The sequence below is a fragment of the Panulirus ornatus genome, chromosome 55, assembly GCF_036320965.1.
Source record: "Panulirus ornatus isolate Po-2019 chromosome 55, ASM3632096v1, whole genome shotgun sequence".
Classification (NCBI taxonomy): Eukaryota; Metazoa; Arthropoda; class Malacostraca; order Decapoda; family Palinuridae; genus Panulirus; species Panulirus ornatus.
Window position 1 is genome coordinate 16257543 of NC_092278.1, and position 18280 is coordinate 16275822.

At 39.7% G+C, this 18280-nt stretch overlaps 2 protein-coding genes across 3 annotated transcripts in view; one reads left to right on the plus strand and one right to left on the minus strand.

Moving 5' to 3' along the window:
* Positions 1-18280, plus strand: part of LOC139765471 (E3 ubiquitin-protein ligase RNF25) — an 84637-nt gene that overhangs the window by 8132 nt on the left and 58225 nt on the right. The window lies entirely within an intron of this gene.
* LOC139765470 (AP-4 complex subunit epsilon-1-like) overlaps positions 238-18280 on the minus strand; it is a 34024-nt gene continuing 15981 nt past the window's right edge. For both annotated transcript variants that reach the window (XM_071692856.1, XM_071692857.1), the window contains exons 8-11: positions 16103-16298; positions 14010-14214; positions 11049-11727; positions 238-5506 (exon numbers count right to left, since the gene is read on the minus strand). In XM_071692856.1, the coding sequence (XP_071548957.1) occupies positions 5209-5506; positions 11049-11727; positions 14010-14214; positions 16103-16298 (1378 nt within the window). In that variant the 3' untranslated portion in view covers positions 238-5208. The remainder of the gene's footprint in view (positions 5507-11048; positions 11728-14009; positions 14215-16102; positions 16299-18280) is intronic.

Below are 18280 nucleotides of genomic sequence, written 5' to 3' on the forward strand. Positions count from 1 at the left end.
TTTCTTTCCCTTTAGATGTTGCAGTTCCCCTTTAAAGGCCTTTGGCAACGCCAAAGGTGATTTAGATTAAACCTTCAATTACCCTCTATATTTTTGGATGCCTCCATGCCACTCTCTTGCCCTTTGGCAACCCCAAAGGGGCATTAAATTAAACTTTCCATTTGTTACTTTGCCTTTGGATGCCTCTATGCCCCTGGAATTGTTTTTGGCTCCGCCAAAGGGGATTTGAATTAAAACTTTAATTTGTCTTTTTATTTTTGGATGCCAGCATGCCACTCTATTGGACTGTGGCACTCCCTTGCGGAAAATACACACCTCCTGAAAATACACAATGATTTTAATTTGTTTCCTGGCGCTACCTCGCTGATGCGAGAGATGTTGATCAAGTATAATAATATTTATTCATATACATATATCTATTAGGGAAGGAGTAGCACTACTCCTGAATCAGGAGTTGTGGGAGTATGTGATAGAGTGTAAGAAAGTAAATTCTAGATTGATATGGGTAAAACTGAAAGTTGATGGAGAGAGATGGGTGATTATTGGTGCATGTGCACCTGGGCATGAGAAGAAAGATCATGAGAGGCAAGTGTTTTGGGAGCAGCTGAATGAGTGTGTTAGTGGTTTTGATGCACGAGACCGGGTTATAGTGATGGGTGATTTGAATGTAAAGGTGAGTAATGTGGCAGTTGAGGGAATAATTGGTATACATGGAGTGTTCAGTGTTGTAAATGGAAATGGTGAAGAGCTTGTAGATTTATGTGCTGAAAAAGGACTGGTGATTGGGAATACCTGGTTTAAAAAGCGAGATATACATAAGTATACGTATGTAAGTAGGAGAGATGGCCAGAGAGTGTTACTGGATTACGTGTTAATTGATAGACGCATGAAAGAGAGACTTTTGGATGTTAATGTGCTGAGAGATGCAACTGGAGGGATGTCTGATCATTATCTTGTGGAGGCGAAGGTGAAGATTTGTGGGGGTTTTCAGAAAAGAAGAGAGAATGTTGGGGTGAAGAGAGTGGTGAGAGTAAGTGAGCTTGGGAAGGAGACTTGTGTGAGGAAGTACCAGGAGAGACTGAGTACAGAATGGAAAAAGGTGAGAACAAAGGAGGTAAGGGGAGTGGGGGAGGAATGGGATGTATTTAGGGAAGCAGTGATGGCTTGCGCAAAAGATGCTTGTGGCATGAGAAGCGTGGGAGGTGGGTTGATTAGAAAAGGTAGTGAGTGGTGGGATGAAGAAGTAAGATTATTAGTGAAAGAGAAGAGAGAGGCATTTAGACGATTTTTGCAGGGAAAAAAAGCAAATGAGTGGGAGAGGTATAAAAGAAAGAGGCAGGAGGTCAAGAGAAAGGTGCAAGAGGTGAAAAAGAGGGCAAACGAGAGTTGGGGTGAGAGAGTATCATTAAATCTCAGAGAGAAAAAAAGATGTTTTGGAAGGAGGTAAATAAAGTGCGTAAGACAAGGGAGCAAATGGGAACTTCAGTGAAGGGGGCTAATGGGGAGGTGATAACAAGTAGTGGTGATGTTGAAGGTTTGTTGAATGTGTTTGATGATAGAGTGGCAGATATAGGGTGTTTTGGTCGAGGTGGTGTGCAAAGTGCGAGGGTGAGGGAAAATGATTTGGTAAATAGAGAAGAGGTAGTAAAAGCTTTACGGAAGATGAAAGCTGGCAAGGCAGCAGGTTTGGATGGTATTGCAGTGGAATTTATTAAAAAAGGGGGTGACTGTATTGTTGACTGGTTGGTAAGGTTATTTAATGTATGTATGATTCATGGTGAGGTGCCTGAGGATTGGCAGAATGCTTGCATAGTGCCATTGTACAAAGGCAAAGGGGATAAAAGTGAGTGCTCAAATTACAGAGGTATAAGTTTGTTGAGTATTCCTGGTAAATTATATGGGAGGGTATTGATTGAGAGGGTGAAGGCATGTACAGATCATCAGATTGGGGAAGAGCAGTGTGGTTTCAGAAGTGGTAGAGGATGTGTGGATCACAGGTGTTTGCTTTGAAGAATGTATGTGAGAAATACTTAGAAAAACAAATGGATTTGCCTCCCCCACCATATATTCTTAGTACCTTCCTCAGAGCATCTCTATCAACTCTATCATATGCCTTCTCCAGATCCATAAATGCTACATACAAATCCATATGTTTTTCTAGGTATTTTTCACATACATTCTTCAAAGCAAACACCTGATCCATACATCCTTTACCACTTCTGAAACTACACTGCTCTTCCCCAATCTGATGTTCTGTACATGCCTTCACCCTCTCAATCAATACCCTCCCATATAATTTCCCAGGAATACTCCACAAACTTACATTTCTGTAATTTAAGCACTCACCTTTATCCCCTTTACCTTTGTACAATGGCACTATGTATGCATTCCGCCAATCCTCAGGCACTTCATCATGAGCCATACATACACTGAATATCCTCATCAACCAGACAAAAACACAGTCACCCCCTGTTTTTAATAAATTCCACTGCAATACCATCCAAACCCGCCACCTTGCCGGCTTTCATCTTCCACAAAGCTTTTACTACCTCTTTTCTCTTTACCGAATCATTCTCTCTTACCCTTTCGCTTCTCATACCACCTCCACCAAAACACCCTATATCTGCCACTCTATCATCTAACACTCAACAAACCATCAAAATACTCCCTCCATCTCCTCCTCACATCACCACTACTTGTTATTACCTCCCCATTAGCCCCCTTCATTGATGTTCCCATTTGTTCTCTTGTCTTAAGCACTATATTTGCCTCCTTCTAGAACATCTTTTTATTCTCCCTAAAATTTAATGATACTCTCTCACCCCAATTCTCATTTGCCCTCTTTTTCACCTCTTGCACCTTTCTCTTGACCTTCTGCCTCTTTCTTTTATACATCTAGTCATTTGCACTATTTCTTTGCAAAAATCATCCAAATGCCTCTCTCTTCTCTTTCACTAATAATCTTACTTCTTCATCCCACCACTCACAACCCTTTCTAATCTGCCCACCTGCCACGCTTCTCATGCCACAAGCATCTTTTGTGCAATTAAGTAGGAGAGATGGCCAGAGAGCATTTTTGGATTACATTTTAATTGATAGGCGTGTGAAAGAGAGACTTTTAGATGCTAATGTGTAGAGAGGTGCAACTGGAGGGATGTCTGATCATTATCTTGTGGAGGCGAAGGTGAAGATTTGTAGAGGTTTTCAGAAAAGAAGAGAGAATGTTGGGGTGAAGAGAGTGGTGAGAGTAAGTGAGCGTGGGAAGGAGACTTGTGTGAGGAAGTACCAGGAGAGACTGAGTGTAGAATGGAAAAAGGTGAGAGCAAAAGACGTAAGGGGAGTGGGGGAGGAATGGGAAGTATAATAAATATAAATATAAAGTATGTATGTATGTATGAGAGAAATACTTAGAAAAGCAAATGTATTTGTATATAGCATTTATGGATCTGGAGAAGGCATATGATAAGAGTTGATAGAGATGCTCTGTGGAAAGTATTAAGAATATATGGTGTGGGAGGCAAGTTGTTAGAAGCAGTGAAAAGTTTTTATTGAGGATGTAAGGCATGTGTACAAGTAGAAAGAGAGGAGAGTGATTGGTTCTCAGTGAATGTAGTTTTGCGGCAGGGGTGCGTAATGTCTCCATGGTTAATTTGTTTATGGATGGGATTGTTAGGGAGGTGAATGCAAGAGTTTTGGAAAGAGGGGCAAGTATGCAATCTGTTGTGGATGAGAGAGCTTGGGAAGTGAGTCAGTTGTTGTTCGCTGATGATACAGCACTGGTGGCTGATTCGGGTGAGAAACTGCAAGAAGCTAGTGACTGAGTTTGGTAAAGTGTGTGTGAATAAGAGCAAGGTTATTAGGTACAGTAGGGTTGAGGGACAAGTCAATTGGGAGGTAAGTTTGAATGGAGAAAAACTGGAGGAAGTGAAGTGTTTTAGATATCTGGGAGTGGATTTGGTAGCGGATGGAACCATGGAAGCAGAAGTGAATCATAGGGTAGGGGAGGGGGAAAGTTCTGGGAGCATTGAAGAATGTGTGGAAGTTGAGAACATTATCTTGGAAAGCAAAAATGAGTATGTTTGAAGGAATAGTGGTTCCAACAATGTTATATGGTTGCAAGGTGTGGGCTATAGAGAGAGTTGTGCGGAGGAGGGTGGATGTGTTGGAAATGAGATGTTTGAGGACAATATGTGGTGTGAGATGGTTTGATTGAGTAATGAAAGGGTAAAAGAGATGTGTGGTAATAAAAAGAGTGTGGTTAAGAAAGCAGAAGAGGGTGTTTTGAAATGGTTTGGTCACATAGAGAGAATGAGTGAGGAAAGATTGACAAAGAGGATACGTGTGTCAGAGGTGGAGGGAACGAGGAGCAGTGGGAGACCAAATTGGAGGTGGAAAGATGGAGTGAACATAAGCCTGAACATGCAGGAGGGTGAAAGGCGTGCAAGGCATAGAGTGAATTGGAACGATGTGGTATATCGGGGTCGACGTGCTGTCAACGGATTGAACCAGGGCATATGAAGCGTCTAGGGTAAACCATGGAAAGTTTTGTTGTCATTTTATGTGTGGTAGGGTGGCGACGGGAATGAATAAGGGCAGACAGTATGAATTATGTACATGTGTATATATGGTTATGTCTGTGTGTGTACATGTATGTATACGTTGAGATGTATATGTGTGCCTGTGGACGTGTATGTATATACATGTATTTGTGGGTGGGTTGGGCCATTCTTTCTTCTGTTTTCTTGTGCTACCTCGCTAACGCGGGAGACAGTGACAAAGTATAATGAATAAAATAATATATTTTAGAAACTGGTATCAGTGTATTCTTCTTAATGGCTACAGAATTGATATAAGCAAATGAACACATTCTTCAACTGTTCCTGGTGCTACTCTGCTAACACAAGAAACAAAAATATATAAATATATACATTTCTGAAAACTCAATTTTCTAACTTCACCCTAATTTTGCACATTAACTCACTTCTCATTCACAAACATCTTACATATTTATTTCTTACATAATGCTTAAGATTCATGCAGCTCATCATTTACCATTATTGATACATTATCATTACTGGTGTGTCTTACAGGAAGAGTTATGTAAAATATTCACTAGAGTCCAATAATCAAAGAAAAAATCTCAGAAGAATAACTAACTTATTGGTGACAATATGTTTTTTGTTCTTGAAAATTTACAGTTACAGCATGCTATTTTGTTCTGGTCATTCCCAGTCCAGCTAGTAGTGCTTGAGTCAGTTGTGATCTCTGAATGGCAGGTATTTCCAGTCCTTCCTGTTTATCATCTTCTTGTGCTTCATCTGCTAATTCAACACTTCCCTCTGTCACTTCATCTTCTTCCTCCTCTTCATCACCAAGCAGGGTTCCTTTCACACCAACCGGTTGTGAAGTTGAGTCAATACGAGACCTGACAGATTCTTCCCCTTCAGACTTGCGATGTATACGACCTTCAGTGCTCCACACTTGCTTGTTAGTTACAATCATGCTCCTACATTGAAAAATAAAACAATTTTTCCTGAATTTTCTGGTGCATACAAATTACAGCATAACAAAACTAAAGAGTATTTTTGCACAAAATGTATGGCAGAAAAATGCAAAAATAGCCTAGGGCATCAGGACTGTTATACAACATAATTACTTTACCGCAAGAAGGAATTTAAGTTACTCATTGAGTGACATGCACCACATAGGACAATGTCATGATTAATGTGATTGCACAAAGAAGTGTGAAGTGAATATCAAATGTTTACTGAATGATTATTATCATTATGATGTACCTCTAGGACCCTTTTCTCTGAAGGGGCTTTTGTAGCCTAAAGACTGCTATTTCCAGTAGTAGGAAAATGACAGGACTCCTTTGGAGTGAGAAATTTCTTGGCAAGACTGTTCTCATCAACAGACAATAATACAGTCTTGCTAATGGAGACTTTTCATTCATGGCATAACCATAAGTAGACAAAGTCTGCCTAAAAGCTTATACAGAATACTGTAAATATGAAAAATAAGTTTCATCTACAATGGTTTTAATATTTCATCTTTAATGCAAGTTAAGAGGGACTTCAGCCTTACTAACTTATCAGTTAAGACTATGGAATGATCATTAACAATGGATGCCCACCCATAAAAGAGAAATTAACTACCAAAGCCTCCAACATAGCTACCCATGGCTTGTCTTATCAAGAACACCACATTCAAGCTAAGGAGACATTACCAGCACTCACAGACCATGGTACCACATTGAAGTTCATCCTCTTTCCTCTATGACATTGAAGGAGAGAAAGAGAGGGTAAGTAAGGTGGGGAAAATAATAATCCTAGTCCATCCAGGGCACATATCAAGATGTAAAATTGTACATCTTTTATCATAAGTAATTTCCTGTATTTGACCAAACCATTTCAACACACCCTCTTCTGTTCTCTCAACCACACACTTTTTATTACCACACATCTCTCTTACGCTTCCATTACTTGCTCGATCAAACCACCTCACACCACATGTTGTCCTCAAACATTTCCAACACATCCACCCTCCTCCACACAACCCTATCTATAGCCCAAGCCTCGCAACCACATAATATTGTTGGATGGTATGTTTGAAGGAATAGTGGTTCCAACAATGTTGTATGGTTGCGAAGCATGGGCTATTGGATAGAGTTGAGTGCAGGAGGGTGGATGTGTTGGAAAAGAGATGTTTGAGGACAATATGTGGTGTGAGGTGGTTTGATCGAGTAAGTAATGTAAGGGTAAGAGAGATGTGTGGAAATAAGAAGAGCATGGTTGAGAGAGCAGAGGGTGTTTTCAAATGGTTTGGGCACATGGAGAGAATGAGTGAGGAAAGATTGACCAAGAGGATATATGTGTCAGGAGGTGGAGGGAATGAGGAGAAGGGGGAGACCAAATTGGAGGTGGAAAGATGGAGTGAAAAAGATTTTGAGTGATCGGGGCCTGAACATGCAGGAGGGTGAAAGGCGGGCAAGGAATACAGTGAATTGGATCGATGTGGTATACCGGGGTCGACGTGCTGTCAATGGATTGAATCAGGGCATGTGAAGCGTCTGGGGTAAACCATGGAAAGTTCTGTGGGGCCTGGATGTGGAAAGGGAGCTGTGGTTTCAGGCATTATTACATGACAGCTAAAGACTGTGAACGAATGGGGCCTTTGTTGTCTTTTCCTAGCGCTACCTCGCACACATGAGGGGGGAGGGGGATGTTATTCCATGTGTGGCGAGGTGGCAATGGGAATAAATAAAGGCAGACAGTATGAATTATGTACATGTGTATATATGTATATGTCTGTGTGTGTGTATATATATGTGTACATTGAGATGTATAGGTATGTATATTTGCGTGTGTGGACGTGTATGTATATACATGTGTATGGGGGTGGGTTGGGCCATTTCTTTCGTCTGTTTCCTTGCGCTATCTCGCAAACGCGGGAGACAGCAACAAAGCAAAATAAATAAAATAAAATGAATATAATACATATGTAAGTAGGAGAGATGGCCAGAGAGCATTATTGGATTATGTGTTAATTGATAGGTGCGCAAAAGAGAGACTTTTGGATGTTAATGTGCTGAGAGGTGCAACTTGAGGGATGTCTGATCATTATCTTGTGGAGGCAAAAGTGAAGATTTGTAGATGTTTTCAGAAAACAAGAGAGAATGTTGGGGTGAAGAGAGTAGTAAGAGTTAGTGAGCTTGGGAAGGAAACTTGTGTGAGGAAGTACCAGGAGAGACTGAGTACAGAATGGAAAAGGTGAGAACAAAGGACATAAGGGGAGTGGGGAAGGAATGGGATGTATTCAGGGAAGCAGTAATGGCTTGTGCAAAAGATGTTTGTGGCATGAGAAGTGTGGGAGGTGGGCAGATTAGAAAGGGTAGTGAGTGGTGGGATGAAGAAGTAAGATTATTAGTGAAAGAGAAGAGAGAGGCATTTGGACAATTTTTGCAGGGAAATAATGCAAATGACTGGGAGATGTATAAAAGAAAGAGGCAGGAGGTCAAGAGAGAGGTGCAAGAGGTGAAAAAGAGGGCAAATGAGAGTTGGGGTGAGAGAGTATCATTAAATTTAAGGGAGAATAAAAAGATGTTTTGGAAGGAGGTAAATAAAGTGCGTAAGACTAGGGAACAAATGGGAACATCAGTGAAGGGGGCTAATGGGGAGATGATAACAAGTAGCGGTGATGTGAGAAGGAGATGGAGTGAGTATTTTGAAGGTTTGTTGAATGTGGTTGATGATAGAGTGGCAGATATAGGGTGTTTTGGTCGAGGTGGTGTGCAAAGTGAAAGGGTCAGGGAGAATGAGTTGGTAAACAGATAAGAGGTAGTAAAGCTTTGCGGAAGTTGAAAGCCGGCAAGGCAGCGGGTTTGGATGGTACTGCAGTGGAAGTTATTAAAAAAGGTGGCGACTGTATTGTTGACTGGTTGGTAAGGTTATCTAATGGATGTATGACTCATGGTGAAGTGCCTGAGGATTGGCAGAATGCTTGCATAGTGCCATTGTACAAAGGCAAAGGGGATAAAAGTGAGTGCTCAAATTAGAGGTATAAGTTTGTTGAGTATTCCTGGGAAATTATATGGGAGGGTATTGATTGAGAGGGTGAAGGCATGTACAGAGCATCAGATTGGGGAAGAGCAGTGTGGTTTCAGAAGTGGTAGAGGATGTGTGGATCAGGTGTTTGCTTTGAAGAATCTGTGTGAGAAATACTTAGAAAAGCAAATGGATTTGTATGTAGCATATATGGATCTGGAGAAGGCATATGATAGAATTGATAGAGATGCTCTGTGGAAGGTATTAAGAATATATGGAGTGGGAGACAAGCTGTTAGAAGCAGTGAAAAGTTTTTATTGAGGAATTAAGGCATGTGTACGTGTAGGAAGATTGGAAAGTGATTGGTTCTCAGTGAATGTTGGTTTGAGGCAGGGGTGCATGATGTCTCCATGGTTGTCTAGTTCGTTTATGGATGGGGTTGTTAGGGAGGTGAATGCAAGAGTTTTGGAAAGAGGGACAAGCATGCAGTCCGTTTTGGATGAGAGAGCTTGGGAAGTGAGTCAGTTGTTGTTCGCTGATGATACAGCGCTGGTGGCTGATTCGGGTGAGAAACTGCAGAGGCTGGTGACTGAGTTTGATAAAGTGTGTGAAAGAAGAAAGCTGAGAGTAAATGTGAATAAGAGCAAGGTTATTAGGTACAGTAGGGTTGAGGGACAAGTCAATTGGGAGATAAGTCTGAATGGAGAAAAACTGGAGGAAGTGAAATGTTTTAGATATCTGGGAGTGGATTTGGCAGTGGATGGAACCATGGAAGCGGAAGTGAATCATAGGGTGGGGGAGGGGGCGAAAGTTCTGGGAGTGTTGAAGAATGTGTGGAAGTCGAGAACATTATCTTGGGAAGCAAAAATGGGTATGTTTGAAGGAATAGTGGTTCCAACAATGATATATGGTTGCGAGGCGTGGGCTATAGATAGAGTTGTGTGGAGGAGGGTGGATGTGCTGGAAATGAGATGTTTGAGGATAATATGTGGTGTGAGGTGGTTTGATTGAGTAAGTAATGAAAGGGTAAGAGAGATGTGTGGTAATAAAAAGAGTGTGGCTGAGAGAGCAGAAGAGGGTGTTTTGAAGTGGTTTGGTCACATGGAGAGAATGAGTGAAGAAAGATTGACAAAGAGGATATATGTGTCAGAGGTGGAGGGAATGAGGAGAAGTGGGAGACCAAATTGGAGGTGAAAAGATGGAGTGAAAAAGATTTTGAGTGATCGGGGCCTGAACATGCAGGAGGGTGAAAGGCGTGCAAGGAATAGAGTGAATTGGAACGATGTGGTATACCGGGGTCGACATGCTGTCAATGGATTGAACCAGAGCATGTGAAGCGTCTGAGGGGTAAACCATGGAAAGTTTTGTGGGTCCTGGATGTGGAAAGGGAGCTGTGGTTTCGGTGCATTATACATGACAGCAAGAGACTGAGTGTGAACGAATGTAGCCTTTGTTGTCTTTTCCTAGCGCTACCTCACGCACATGCAAGGGTAGGGGGTTATTTCATGTGTGGCGGGGTGGTGACGGGAATGAATAAGGGCAGACAGTATGAATTATGTACATGTGTATATATGTATAAGTGTGTATATGTATATGTATATGTGAATGTGTGGACGTATATGTATATACATGTGTATGTAGGTGGGTTGAGCCATTCTTTTGTCTGTTTCCTTGCGCTACCTCGCTAACGCGGGAGACAGCGGCAAAGTATAATAAATAAATAATAATAAACATATATGTATGTATGTACGTATATAGCTTTTCTGTACCTGATCATAAATGTAAAGTCATAAAATGAAAATTTATGTAAATTGCATACATGGGATTCTCCAGTCTGGTAGATAATGTCTTTGCTAACTAAGGAATGATTGTCTTAATTATGAAAAAAATATGATAAAAACGTTGCATTGTTTGTGCACCTTTTATGATAATATTTTTTCATGTTCATTTCATGCACTTGTGAGGGAGCACCTGAGACATGAAGAACAGCCTCATTTGCTCACATCCACTGTCTAGGTGTTTTGTACAAAATTTCCTATCTTTTGTGTAATAAGATAGGCCAAAAAGAAAATCAATAGCCCACTAAGAGGGTTATGCATTATGGACACAAATCTTGTGATGCAACTGAAACTTGGAAATCAATATACATAATCGTTTCTAAAGTTAATAATGGAGTGGACACAAAGTATTCAAGGAAAAGTAAGAGGACTTCCCAATCAGATATGGAACTGCTAAGGAAGTACTAGAGGAAACTTAGAGCATAATACCCTAACAAACACTACAGATCTGGTTCAAGGTAAACCAAGAGAACAACTGAGGTAACTGTGTGCTTGAAGCAAATATGTAGCTCTTGATTTATGAGCTTTATGCAGACTTATACTGGATAGCTTTGTTATATGGTTTGGCTTTTGTTGCTCTTGCTTACCTATCCAACTTTCATGACAAGTAAGGCTTAAGTCCCTCATATATATGTGTTATGCAAATTTAAAAAGTGGTGAATACCTATTAAAGAGATTGCTGCTGTGACTAGTACCACCAGTAAGGCCAGTGCCAGTAGATGGTGTTGATGAATGACCATCATCAGATCCCGTGCTGTGTACAGTGCTCCACTGTGTCTCCTGAACATCACTTATAATCTTCTCCTCTAGGTTTGTATTTTCCATGACTACACTGAATGGCTTAAATGGGACAGCACCATTTTTAAGTGATTCAACGACATAAGAATCAAGAAAACTTAATGTCAAGTCAGGAATTAGTTTGTGGTTTAAAATGTTTTCCTGTCTTTCAATTATTCTTAAGCTGAGCTGTGGATGGGCAAGCCACATGCATATTTCTTTTGATTTTTCTCTTACATATAGATTTGTATTGTATTTAGTTGTAAAAGGCTGCAAAAATTCTATAATATCCGCACAAACTGTTTCATCATTCAATCCAATATTCTTAAGACATTGGAAAATATCTAAGTCACTTTCCTTTAAACTCCTCATTAATTTTAATTTTTCTAGGAAAGAATCTGTAAAATACTTAGACACTTGTTTAGAATCTTTGATGTAATGTAAATTGAGAATAGAGGCTATGAGGTTGAGGTATGTTTCAGACAGAGTATCATGACTGAATATCTTCAGAAGTAACTCCTGGGATGCTTCAGTAGATTCTTTTATACTTTTCTCGTTTCTAAATCCTGTAAAAGAAAATTAAGTCAAGTGATCAGATATCCCTCTTATAGTGGAATTAGGGAAGGGATTTTGATGGGAGAAAACTCTTTCATGCATCACATGTATGATTAAGAAGAACTAACACCATGAATTTTCCAGATCTACACTGAATACTAAGAGAAACCTCTAAATACTGACAAAATAAACTACCAATCATCATTTGGCTTATTTCATTCTGAAAAAGTCATGTGTTTCCTTTCTGCCGGAGAAGACATTTGATGATCTCAAGCGTTTGCAGTTCCCTCATTCCTCAAATAAAAATCTAGTAACACTGTACAGAGAGGTAACCAACAGGCATTCCCAGGTCTTACATGCTAGGCTAAAGAAAGTCTTTTACCTTCATATCTCCTTTTTGTGTTGCACTATACAGATACTCCAGAAAAATATAATACTCCGGAAAAAATATTTCCTCATATCCAGATAAAGGCCAGAGCAATACAGAGAGATGGCATGTTTAAAACATGATGGTATGCTTAAAAACCCTTACAACAAAATAGTCTCAAAGAATTAATTAAATTTTATAGCCTCAGGAAGCTTTTTATAGAGCTCCTGCAGCTTTGGGGTTGCACTTCAAACAGGAGCAGGATATCTGTGGATTCCTTTGCAGCAAAAAGTTTGTCAATGAAACTATACTTTTTGTCAACTGATGATGACAGAGCCTTGTTGAATGTAACTTTTCACTTTCAGTGTAAATAACAACTTGCAGGCAGAGTCTAGTAACTACTCTCAAGAAGAGAGAAACATTATACAGACTTTCATTCTCTAAAAATTCTTGGATTATTTTTGAGTTTATTACAACTTTAAAGACAGTAAGTCTGTTGCAGCATGAACTTTCCTTAAGTAAAGTATGATTATCAAAAGTAATGGTAGTTAACTCTAAGAGACTGCTGGTAGCATTATGGACATTACTGCTGTTACTGCTTCAAAGTGACACTGAAGTTATCACTGGCACCCAATCCTCTGTCACTGTTCAAAATGACCTTGAAGTTGTCTGGAAAAAATCCTAAGTAAAGAGAGTTAACAGGCTCACTTTCCTTTGCCTAGAGTGCCATAATCAACATTTATCTAAGAGTTATTTTCATACTAGCTCTAAGAAATACAAACTTTCAGTGTCAATATAGAATTTGTGGCTATTCTGGACATGGACTACTTAACCGCAATGTCCCACCTAGTTATCCTTTCCAATCGTCAGTATTCAAATTTTTCAGATTCAAAAAAAATTATATTTACCCTTACAGTTTCAACGATATTCATATCACAATTAAAAAAACACCAGTATTTTTCATCCTCTATTTTCACTAATAACGTACAGAAGTTATGTTGATGTTTCAGCTCGGTGCATAAAAAACTGAGAATAAGGCCTCATTTTACCTACAACAAAGTACTGATCACTGATTTTTATAACGTATCATCTTTTATATATTGAATCTTTTCTTAACATAATCACATCACTCGGTAATTTTTTCATAATAGTAAATGAATGAAAATTTGTAAAATCACTGGCTGCAACTCAATGATGTCAAGGTCAGGCAGGCACTGGCAACACGTTCTCCATTTTTGCTTAAATACCTTCATCTTGGTCAACGTTTAATGGTGAAAGAATATCTGTCTGTCTATCTATCTATCTATATCTGATACCTGTTCCTTTTCGAACTCCCTCAAGGAAGTGGCCACAGCAATAGTCTCTATAACTAACGAACTCTAAAGCCACTTCTTAGCCTTTCGTGCTTGTGCTTCACTCTTAACAGGCCACTGGCAAAAAGCAACTCTAGTGCACTGTGTGCAGAGGTTCCTACTTAATGTTCCCTCTGACTACTTCTACCTAATGCACCTGCCTAATATTCTTACCAACTACTTTTCCCTAATGCTCCACCCTGAATGTTCCTGAAAGAGTAAGTGTCCATAAAATCACTTATACAATCCAAGGACAAATCATCATCTGTCTTGTTCTCTAAATCTAATGAAATGATGCTCAATATCCTTCCTGGAAAACTTAAAAAGATATGTTCTCATTGGCATGGTTGGAGGATGTATGACTTTGGGGAGAAATTACTGCTGACTACCACCTCAGCCACTGCCTAGGCTTAGTGTATAGCAGTGAAATTGAGACTCAAAACATGATAAGTAAATACCAGTGTAGGAGCATTGCTCAGTTCACATAAATATCCATCTGGGGGCATTAAGGAGTTAAACTAACTTAAGTTTACCAAATGTAACCTGAGTCTTGAATTATGAATAATAATGCTACCTTGTTCCAGTGTGTGAATAAGAGCATCAGTGAGCCTTGTATCAGGTGCTGAAAAGGCTAAAATAATTGGAGAGATGAGCTCCACACACCATACTGTGTCTTGGCAATGTCGGGTTATGATGTCTGCCAACTCTCCCAGAATAACTTTGCGTGTGGTGACATCTTTTGTCTGGCCTGAAAATCCTAGTAAAGTAGTACAGATAACCTGAGGGAAAAAAAAAAACAGGTTAGTTTGTATTCATAAGCACACAATTTCTGTAAGAATTAAGATTAAAGATGTGGGAAAAAGAAACTTAAGGAACACCAAGAGTGAAAATCAAGGGTACATGAAATGAAGCAGAAAAAGTACTAGAGAACCAACAGACAGCATTACAGATAATAATGTAAAAAGAAAGTGAAAAATCTAAAACAAAATGCAAGGGAAAACTCAGTGGTAAGGAATCAGAGAAACAAATGTAAATATGTGTTAAAAGCATACAATATAAAATGGGTTAAAAAGAGTATTGGGGCACAATTGGTCTGATGCCTTCCATAAAATGTATCAACCAACTCATGTTGTAGGAGGGTTGATATGCCTGGCTGTGGTTGGTCCAATAGGTTTGAACCACATGGCAAATGTTGCAAAACTTGAGATAAGTTCACAATTTCATTACTTGACTCGTGGAACATGTCACACTGTGGTATTTCAGCTGAAATAGTCATTGATGGCCATCAAAGTCATGGTCATGCCAGTCACAATGGAAACCTCACAGTTAACACACACAGCTATTGTAGCCCTCCATAATGAGGGGTTCAGTGTTTGTGATACTGCCTGCAAGTTTGGTGTTCACTGAAACACAGCAGCACAGTGGATTTGGTGACATACCTAAAAGTCCATCTGAACAAGACCTTACAAGTGTGTTGATGGCATTCATGCCTAACAGGCTGAGCAATGTTTTTGCAGCAGAAGGAGCTTATACTAGATACTGATATAATAAACATGAGACACAAGGTATATTGGTTTCCTTAAATATATGATACAGTATAAAGTAGCATAATGTAAACATTTTATTACATAATATGATATCTATTAGACTAGAATATCAAATTATATATTACATTCACTGATTATGGTATGATATTAACCATCCGTGGACTGTGATTACGTCCATCTTCAACCATGCAGTGCTTGCACACACTGCATTTCCCATATGATGTGAGTTCACCTGGAAATCAATAACTTGAGTGTTAGCAATTAGTTAGTGACACTGCTGATTACATATCACATAACTGAAACACTGAGACAGGCCAATATGTAACCACTAATATGAAATACAGTTCCCACTATATAATGGTCTCCCATGTGAAATTCACATTATCAGTGCCAATATAATATTATTTATTATTTGTATAAGCATATGACATTCCTTAAATATTTTAATATTATTTATTATTTGTATAAACATATAACATTCCTTAAATATTTGACAGGATATGGCACTCTCCTGACATCAAGGCTACCAATGTGCAGCAGGTGAGACATAAATTTCTCAGTATTCGTTGGACTGTGTGTCAGTGTTTCATATGTGTAGTGGATTGATATTTAGTTTATCGAGTGTAAATAAAAGAAGGAGAGGTATCAAAGCTACCTAGAAAACTAAAGGCTCACACACAGACAGCAAAATATACATCCACAAAATCAATTGGATGCCTGGTTTAAGGTGAAGGTAAAGTAAAGCAAGAATGCAATATGTTGTGGTTTAATGAATACTGTGATGGGATAGTGAGAGGTTATTGTAAGCTCTTTAAGATGAAAAACATTTAAAGAAGTCAGAAGAGATATAAAAGAAAGCATGCAGTTGTCTAACGATAATAAGAAGATAAGATAGAAAAAAAGTATTCATGGACTTGGACAGTGAGTACAAAAAGATCACAGATGCAACTAATGTCTGTGAACTGTACAAGCTCTTATTTTCATATGTTTATGGCATGAGTAAGAACAGTATCACATTAGTGAATAGTGATGATGATATTAACATGAGGAACCATTGAACATCTGCACTGTAAAGAAATTGTGGAAAAATTGTAGGTAAACAGTAAAGGGTTTAATATACCTGGTAATTATGAGAATTCGCCATTGCACAAAGCAATTTGACTGTCTTGGCTTGAAGGTGTGCGTCAGAGTGATTGAGACAGTCAAGGATAGCCTCCAAGTGACTACGTGTAAGAGCCTCCTCAAATACTGAGAATACACTTGCAAAAGCCTTCACACCCACATACTTCAGGTCAACATTTGAGCTCTTGAGAAATCTAAAAAAAGAAATGTCTTTTGATGGTCTGTCTACCTGCTTGCCTACTTATCTATCAATCTTTGCATGCTTCCTGGTGATACCTCGCTAGCATGAGGTGGCGATGCTGTTTCCTGTGGGGCTGGGTAGTGCCAGGAATGGGTGAAGGCAAGCATGAACATGAACAAGTGTATATATGTATATGTATGTGTATGCATATGTTGATATGTATATGTATAGGTACATGTATGTATATATGTGTGTATATGAGTGGATGGGTCTTTTCGTCTGTTACCTGGCGCTACCTTGATGACGCAGAAAACAGCAATCAAGTATAATAAGTAAATAATAAATAATAAAGGGGATAAGAGTGAGTGCTCAAATTACAGAGGTATAAGTTTGTTGAGTATTCCTGGGAAATTATATGAGAGGGTATTGATTGAGAGGGTGAAGGCATGTACAGAGCATCAGATTGGGGAAGAGCAGTGTGGTTTCAGAAGTGGTAGAGGATGTGTGGATCAGGTGTTTGCTTTGAAGAATGTGTGAGAAATACTTAGAAAAGCAAATGGATTTGTATGTAGCATTTATGGATCTGGAGAAGGCATATGATAGAGTTGATAGAGATGCTCTGTGGAGGGTACTAAGAATATATGGTGTGGGAGGTAAGTTGTTAGAAGCAGTGAAAAGTTTTCATCGAGGATGTAAGGCATGTGTACGTGTAGGAAGAGAGGAAAGTGATTGGTTCTCAGTGAATGCAGGTTTGCGACAGGGGTGTGTGATGTCTCCATGGTTGTTTAATTTGTTTATGGATGGGGTTGTTAGGGAGGTGAATGCAAGAGTTTTGGAAAGAGGGGCAAGTATGAAGTCTGTTGTGGATGAGAGAGCTTGGGAGGTGAGTCAGTTGTTGTTCGCTGATGATACAGCGCTGGTGGCTGATTCAGGTGAGAAACTGCAGAAGCTGGTGACTGAGTTTGATAAAGTGTGTGAAAGAAGAAAGTTAAGAGTAAATGTGAATAAGAGCAAGGTTATTAGGTACAGTAGGGTTGAGGGTCAAGTCAATTGGGAGGTATGTTTGAATGGAGAAAAACTGGAGGAAGTGAAGTGTTTTAGATATCTGGGAGTGGATTTGGCAGTGGATGGAACCATGGAATCGGAAGTGAATCATAGGGTGGGGGAGGGGGCGAAAATTCTGGGAGCATTGAAGAATGTGTGGACGTCGAGAACATTATCTCGGAAAGCAAAAATGAGTATGTTTGAAGGAATAGTGGTTCCAACAATGTTGTATGGTTGCGAGGCGTGGACTATGGATAGAGTTGTGCGCAGGAGGGTGGATGTTCTGGAAATGAGATGTTTGAGGACAATATGTGGTATGAGGTGGTTTGATCGAGTAAGTAATGTAAGGGTAAGAGAGATGTGTGGAAACAAAAAGAGTGTGGTTGAGAGAGCAGAAGAGGGTGTTTTGAAATGGTTTGGTCACATGGAGAGAATTAGTGAGGAAAGATTGACCAAGAGGATATATGTGTCAGAGGTGGAGGGAACGAGGAGAAGTGGGAGACCAAATTGGAGGTGGAAAGATGGAGTGAAAAAGATTTTGAGTGATCGGAGCCTGAACATGCAGGAGGGTGAAAGGCGTGCAAGGAATAGAGTGAATTGGAACGATGTGGTATACCGGGGTCGACGTGCTGTCAATGGATTGAACCAGGGCATGTGAAGCGTCTGGGGTAAACCATGGAAAGTTCTGTGGGGCCTGGATGTGGAAAGGGAGCTGTGGTTTCGGTGCATTATTACATGACAGCTAGAGACTGAGTGTGAACGAATGGGGCCTTTGTTGACTTTTCCTAGCGCTACCTTGCACACATGAGGGGGAGGGGGTTGTTATTCCATGTGTGGCGGGGTGGCGATGGGAATAAATAAAGGCAGACTGTATGAATTATGTACATGTGTATATATGTATATGTCTGTGTGTGTATATATATGTGTACATTGAGATGTATAGGTATGTAT